Source organism: Andrographis paniculata, unplaced genomic scaffold, assembly GCF_009805555.1.
Source record: "Andrographis paniculata isolate CXL003 unplaced genomic scaffold, ASM980555v1 Contig76END, whole genome shotgun sequence".
In the NCBI taxonomy this organism is placed as follows: Eukaryota; Viridiplantae; Streptophyta; class Magnoliopsida; order Lamiales; family Acanthaceae; genus Andrographis; species Andrographis paniculata.
Window position 1 is genome coordinate 2,087,956 of NW_026137613.1, and position 7,600 is coordinate 2,095,555.

Genomic DNA, 7,600 nt, shown 5'->3' on the forward strand with positions numbered 1-7,600 from the left:
TTTTAAGGTTTGTTGCCCATTCATTCATTATTATTATTATTATTATTATTACACACAAATAAAACAAAACTGTGGGAAAAGGTAGAGGAAGAAGAAATTTGCCGTTATTTCAGTGTCGGCAAATACCCGTTGAAGATTAATTCGTTAGGGTGATTAATAACAAAAATAATAATAATAACAAAATCTCTCTCATAAGTTTTTTCTTCAGTATTTTCCATACAAATGTCAGTAATAATAATAATAATAATAATAATAATAATGATTTCAAGAACAAACCAAGAGTGTGTTTGTTTGTTCGAAGGATTTCGGTGGATTCATGTTATTCGCAATAAATTTTTTTTTTAAAAAAATATCAAATTAAATATTTATTTATTTATTTTTATGTTATATTAAAAATTAATTTTATTTTCAAAATATGTATTTATATCACATTATATAATTATTACAATTTAAATTTTTTACTATTCAAATCTCAATCCAAAATTCAAATCTCCATACAAACACACTTTAAGTATCTGTTTGTTTGTGTTTTTTGGTTTTCCTCCATCCATCGATCCTCTTAATTATTATTTGGTATTGGGTGGTTTCTCCTTCCAATTCAATTCTCAAAATTCCAATTACAATTACAGTCAAAGGGGCTTTGAATGCACACCGACTCCTCTCCAAAAAGTATCCAGATGAAGATGAAGATGAAGATGAAGATGAAGAGGCTAGTAAGTACGTTAATCCTTGTATTGTTTTGATGATCGATCTTCTTAAACTTTTACTTCATCTTCTTTTCATATCAAGTTTAATTTTCAGACACTATCTTGACTTCCTTATTTTTCTTTCTTTCTGGGCATCTGCTAATCTTGTCATTCAATTCGGTTCTTGTTCTTGAAGCTTTTTCCCTTTCCCTCTTATAATTTATTAGTTTACTTGAGATTTGGCTATGAATTATTAAGTCAGTTGATCTGTTGTGGTTTTGCTGAATCCATCTATTCACAGACATTACTCTGTTAATTTCTTACAATTCTTTGCTCTCTAGATCTCTAGTTTTTCCTCATTGCTTATTTCTCTTAAGTTAATAACAAGGGTGGGTGTGTTTGTTTAGTGATTTTCGATTAGTAATTGAGAAATGTGTGTGTAATGTACCAACTATTCTGACATACTATCACCTTATATCTATATTTCTATTATCTTAACATATACCAAATCCATATATATGTCGGGATTTCGTTAGGAATTTCTTACAAAAAAACACATGATTGTCCCTAAAAGAGTGTGACATTATTAGTCCTTACATTATCTCAGGTAATTTTGCTGCTTTTGATGATGGTACTAAGCAATGCTGAAGAAGACTACAACAACAATGGAGTCTGCAAATCGAACTGGCCTTTAACCCCCCGGCCACACAGTGTTACCGTCACTGAATTCGGCGCAATCGGCGACGGGAAAACTCTCAACACCGTCGCCTTTCAGAACGCCGTTTTCTACCTCCAATCATTCTCCGACAAGGGCGGCGCGCAGCTCTACGTCCCCAAAGGCGAATGGCTCACCGGATGCCTAATTCTTACAAGCCATCTCACTCTCTTCTTGGAAAAAGATGCCACCATTCTCGCCTCCGAGGTTTCCCGATGACAGCCGTCGCCCATTTTTGTCAGAATTCAGACATCGTTGTGTAATAACGACGGTGCTTCTTGCAGGATTACGAGAGCTGGGATGTTGTCGATCCGTTGCCCTCTTACGGCAGCACCCTCAAGTTACCTAGTCGAAGATATCGCAGCTTAATCACCGGCACAAATTTGACCGATGTTGTCATTACAGGTGAGCACATTTTTATCGACTCTATCCATCTTGCTCGTGTTGTTTTATTGATGCTCGATGCACGCAGGTAATAACGGGACTATCGATGGACGGGGTTTGGTCTGGTGGGCGCAGCTGAACGTTGGGAATTTGAACCATAGCCGGCCGCATCTAGTCGAACTCGTCGGTTCGGACAACATTGTTGTGTCGAACTTGACGTTTTTGAACGCCCCGGCTTTTAACATCCACCCGGTTAATTGCAGGTAGCCTTCGACAAATTTCAAGCAATCTTAACCGGGTTTGTGTCATTATAGTTTGTGTTGTCTTCTGCAGTAAATTGTTAGTACAGAACATCACTGTCTACACTCCACCGGACTCTCCTCGTACGAGCGGTGTCGTTCCAGGTCTGCCCTAAAATCGAGAAATTGTTCATATTCGATTTCCGTCTGTACGATCTTACTGTCTTTTTTCGACAACTTCAGATTCGTCGAAGCACGTTTGTATTGAGAGCAGCAACATAAGCGTAGGATACGATGCCGTCGTGCTGAAAAGCGGTTGGGACGAATACGGGATCTCTTACAACGAATCAACCAGCGATGTCCATGTCCGGAAGCTTCGTCTCCGATCCTCTTCGGGATCGAGTTTGGCCTTCGGCAGCGAAATGTCGGGTGGGATCTCAGGGGTCATTGCCGAGGATCTCCACATGTACGAATCAGCCATTGGGATCGAGCTAAAGACAGCAAAAGGAAGGGGCGGGTACGTTAAGGATGTCTTCGTATCGAATGTTTCCATGGAAAACGTTCGCGTGGGAATCAAGGCGACGGGGCAGTGCTCATCCCATCCGGACAACGGATACGACCCCGATGCACTGCCAGTGGTTACGGAAATTACTCTCGAGGACATTGTCGGGGTAAATATTACCTTGGCGGGTAATTTGACGGGGCTCGACGAATCTCCGTTTGCACCGTTTTGCCTGATGAATGTGTCGTTCTCGGTCGAATCTTCTTGGGTGTGTGCATACGTTGCGGGCTCGTCTTTTGACGTCACACCCGAGCCTTGCCCCGAGCTGCGAAACTTGTCCGGTTGTGATGTCGTCTTCTCGAGATTCGATCGTCAGGTTGCCGTGTTATGAGCCATTCGTTGAGCATGGATCGAGTTCGTTCGTTCTCTGTTGTCGTCGATAGATACTCTCCATCCTGTGTACAGTGAAGAGTCATTTGGTTCAGAAAAGTTTTGGTAGTGAAGGGGAAGGACATGGAAAAATATTGATTCCTTTTCATTGTTATTTTTGTTATTCTTACATTCAATTTCAATTCATCCATTTCATTCACTTTCTTTATTAAGACACGGAAATGATTAGAATGCGGATTGAGGATTAATCAGCATCACGCTCGTAACATATAAAATATAAACTATCAGCACATTGCAATCATTGTGCCGAAATCAATCCAATCATATTATATGTTGTGTGGACTATTATCACGTGTTGTCAATTCATTTGCTATCGGAATAATGCCGATTAATCCTAGTCAGCATTGTAATCATCGGGAATGTTTGTAATGAAATCCCAAAATTTAATGAGCGTGTCTCAAAAATAAAAACACCTTTATGTCTTGATCACTGGTTTGGTATGGACTGAGAAGCAAGAAGAACCCAAGCAAATTCGTCTTTCTACGCCGCGCCTCCTTGGCACGACGCATCGCACGTGTATATGACGATGGTCGCCCAGTCGGGAGAATCTTCGGTATCTTCCACTTGGAAGAAATAAAGCAGCTGCGGCAAAACCTGAAAGAATGATTTGTCCAACAAGAATCGCTTGATTGTTGCTAATGAGACAATTCATAAACATGTGTGCACGTCACGCGAATGGCAATTTAGTTACACAGTAGGTTCAATTGTAAAGGAAGCCTTACGACACCTGAAGCTCAAAAACACGGGTGCTGTCGCAATAACTACATTTAGGCATGTCGAGTCTTGATGGTCGACCACTGGACACCGGCCACATTGGCTTTGCCGGACCTGTGCTGGAGTCCCTGCTAATCGATTAATTGCATTGCTATGTTAAATTCGACTATAATGAATTTAAACAAGAAACAAATGTTCTGTTTATATAAATACTTTTGAAACTTTTCCTTAATAAAACTAAAACTCACATCAAATATTTTTGAGTAAACTGTTTTTTAATCTAACTGATATCATTTTACTTTTGTAACTGGAGCTTGTCTGTTACAAATTAGTTGTGTAAGTGAAATTTTTGCTGTTTCAGTCATTCGGCGCCGGAGATGCCTGCGTGGCTGGCTGAAAGCCAAGTGTCCGCAAAGTCAACGACACCCGGTAGATGAATTTCTTATTTTTATTTTTCATTTTTTTAAATTTATAGTCTTTTGTTAAAAAAAATTGGACCAAATACATAAAATACAAAATATATACTAACGGTCATATTTACCTTTTGCGTGATTGTATTTAACATTAAAAATATCTTGTACAAATATCTTTCTATTAGAATTATAAGACAATTTTTGCAATTCCTTCTTAATTTGTACTACGTTTTGATATAATAATTAATATTTAAATATCAACATGTAAAAAATAAATGAGACCTTAGAGCCGAACGGAGATAGTATATTGGCCTCCGACGAGTCACGCAGGTGCCACGTAGACATCTCCGGTGTCGGAGGACTAGAATTGCAAAAATTTTCTACTTACGAAACTAATTTGCAACAAATTCTAATTGTAGTACTAAAATAATTAAGGGATCCAATTATAGGACTAAAAAAAACAATTTACCCATTACCTTTCTCTTCTGACAAAACGTCATATTATATACCCAATTTTTTACTTTCTCTAAAATTTCCAAGACTTATCTAAACAGAGAAAAAGTAAATGAGCATCAAAAGACTCCACAAATTAATGATCACCGGAACAGAAACTCACCTGCAGTTCAGTCTCAAGATTTGGTCGGGAGCGCGAGATATTATCTCCTGGAAGGAAGCCCAACTCTTATTATCGTTGTGCCCCTATTCCGCAGTAAGATACAAAAGGATGGAATTTCATTTTTACTAATGTAATAATACAAGATTATCGGGCAGGAGATGAGAAACTCACCCCGAAATATGACATCCATTTTCCGTAAGAACCATCCGTGCGGCTTCTTGATATCAATGAGCTAGAAGATCTTGTATCATTAAATTCTTCCTCATCATCTTCACACTCATCCTCATCGATGATCGTTTACTCCGGAAAAAGGGTGTTGCTGGCAGCTGTTTGCCCATTATCAAATCGAGCTGAATCAGACGAAATGCTCGTCTTTAATGTTTGCGGACAAGAAAGCTATAATCGAAAGGACATAAGCATACAATTTATAGATATCTACCAAAAACATTATGACAGCCCTTATAATCAACACACTAGAGCTTTTTAATACTATCGTAGAAAAAATCTGATGTCTTTAATTGTCGACAGGAGATTTTATGGCTTAAGCTATCGGACCGCCAATGACTAGCCTGTAAAGAGACGCACTCCATTGATTGCATGAATCGCCAAAAAACAATATCTTGTGGAATGAAGGGGCTTACAAGTACCTGATGCTTCCCCGAACAATAACGTGCTCTCTTACAGCTACCACAAAGCTTGTCCCCTTTCCATGTGCCGCACCAATCGCAGAGTGGTGCTGCAATAGCAAACAAAGAGCATTAAGCGACGAAATATGATTGCAGACTGACTTGTCCATCTCCTTAATTCTCTCAATGTCAACAATGGGAGTTCGGATTCCCTTCCTTAACATGATTATTCAACACACTTGCATAATGCCATTCCCAATTTTCAAGGGACAAAAATAATATTCCTGTCTTTGATTATAATACAATGAATGAAATCACTAACAAACTCGATAAAGAACATCCTAATTCCTCGAAGAATTGAAGAACAAGATCAGTAATAGGCTGTGTTAATGAAATAATTTGCAGAGAATTGGAATTAATTTAAAGACAATATGCTGACGAGATGACAAAATATTCCCTGAATCAAGGATTACTTAACTTGGCTGTGCAAGTATTAAGATGTTTTACATAGTAATTAATTACCTCCATCGATCAATGGTCGCGCAGTCCCATCCTCGGGTGGTGCCACACTAGAATAAAAGGGATTCTCTCTCGGCAATTGGCACCGGAAAATCTTGACGCTTCAGAACCATTTTTTGGATCAGAAATGGGTTAATTGCATCGACGTGTTGGCATGTCGACTCAAATCACTAAGAAATACCTTCTTGATGGAATATCCGACCGCCGCTTCCACTGTTCACGCTGATCACGAAGAAGGCAGGCCATTGAAGGACACATGAAAAGATACAATATCCTATGAAATGTTGATTCCTCACCTAATGGCACATAAACCTACGACAGATCAACATAAATATTAAAATTTAAAACAGAGTGCAAATTCTTAATACGGAAGGGATCTTAAAGGAGCAACAAATCTAATTCCAGAAAATTGATTTTCCATACTCGACCTGAAGTACAAACTGCAGAGGTTCTTCGCAAAAATCACAGTAAATGGACTTTCCGGAGGGCAAGTTTTTGGGGTCCAGCCATGCCTAAATCACATAGTATTACACAATAATACATTTTTCCGAAGATAATTAGGGTTTAATTGCAAAGAAATTTAACGAGCCAGATAATTAAGCAATCACAAAGCTCGCCGTACAAGGCGCGTAGAATTACCGGAGCGCCGCCAGCTTTGCTCGGGAAATACTGGCGGTGCAACGACCACGATGTTTTCGGCTTCTCCACAAAACCTAACGTCACCAGTGTTCCATCTTCTTCTTCATCGCTGACTTCATCTTCAACCTCGTTATGTTGAATTTCGTCTTCATCCTGCTCTTCGTCCACGGCGGAAATACGCAGAGAGTTTATGTTCGTTCCATTCGCGTCGACGTCCATTTCTCCCGGATTCCAGCCGGTAATTCAATCGACTCCAACCGGCGGCAGAACTATCCGGCAACCATACACGGCGTTAAGGTTTGGGGTTTTGGAGAACATGTGCAAGTATAATAATGGGCTTATGTAATATTTCAAAAGAATTGATGGGCTTTAACGATATTCAGATAAATATGATAGTACGGGCTTTTATAAATACATAATCCTTGCTAGAATCTGCAAAAACTGATAGATGACACCTTGATACAAAACCGATACAAAATAATTAAGTTTGGATCAAATATTTTAATCTCATTATGTATACTATTTGACACAAACTCTGATAATAGACTTATCGAATTATGTAAAATAGTTATAATTTAATAAATAGTTCATATTTTAATTTAAATTAAGTTCAATATTATATAATTCAAAGTAATTCATTATACACATTATACTACAACCAATAAAAACTAACATAACACACAACAAGATGACAAAAAATAATTAAATTTGAATAAAGGATTTCGACTTATATATATACACGGGTCAACATGAACCCTACACGATAATAAACGGGTCGAATTAGAATTGAATTATTTAACCGTTTAAATTATTCAACTAGACATGAATCGATCCATTACCAGTTCTACTCATCGGTCGTCCTCCGCAAATTTACTTGGGTTTATTTGAAGTGTGTTTATTTGAATTGATATTAAAATAATATTTGATAAAATATTTTGTGTGAGAAAATGAAGAATTTAATGTAAATTTTAAAATATTTGTGTATAAGAAACATATTCTTAATTAAGGATATAATAAAATATTAATATTTTAATATTAAAATGAGTATGTAAAAAGTAATATAGGATATTTTTAAAAAAAAATTAAAAAATAATGAA

The 7,600-nt window shown here is 37.6% G+C and overlaps 1 protein-coding gene and 1 pseudogene across 2 annotated transcripts; one reads left to right on the forward strand and one right to left on the reverse strand.

Moving 5' to 3' along the window:
- The first annotated feature begins 564 nt into the window (after positions 1-564).
- Positions 565-3,382, forward strand: LOC127266595 (probable polygalacturonase). Of its 2 annotated transcripts, none has more exons than XM_051296881.1 (6): positions 565-717; positions 1,294-1,608; positions 1,686-1,806; positions 1,874-2,048; positions 2,119-2,189; positions 2,268-3,382. In XM_051296881.1, exons 2-6 carry the CDS (start codon positions 1,312-1,314, stop codon positions 2,915-2,917), a joined length of 1,314 nt encoding a protein of 437 aa, XP_051152838.1. In that variant the 5' UTR covers positions 565-717; positions 1,294-1,311; the 3' UTR covers positions 2,918-3,382. The 2 variants fall into 2 exon arrangements, with proteins under 2 accessions (XP_051152838.1, XP_051152837.1); XM_051296880.1 differs by having other exon boundaries at positions 571-713.
- Positions 3,383-3,396: 14 nt separating this feature from the next.
- LOC127266596 (uncharacterized) lies at positions 3,397-6,844 on the reverse strand (annotated as a pseudogene).
- Positions 6,845-7,600: the final 756 nt, after the last annotated feature.

Coding starts and splice junctions, on each gene's coding strand:
- LOC127266595 (XM_051296880.1), top strand. CDS start 645: ATGCACACCGACTCCTCTCCAAAAAGTATCCAGATGAAGATGAAGATG. Junction 714..1,293: donor AGATGAAGATGAAGAGGCTA/GTAAGTACGTTA, acceptor ACATTATCTCAG/GTAATTTTGCTGCTTTTGAT. Junction 2,049..2,118: donor ATCCACCCGGTTAATTGCAG/GTAGCCTTCGAC, acceptor TGTCTTCTGCAG/TAAATTGTTAGTACAGAACA.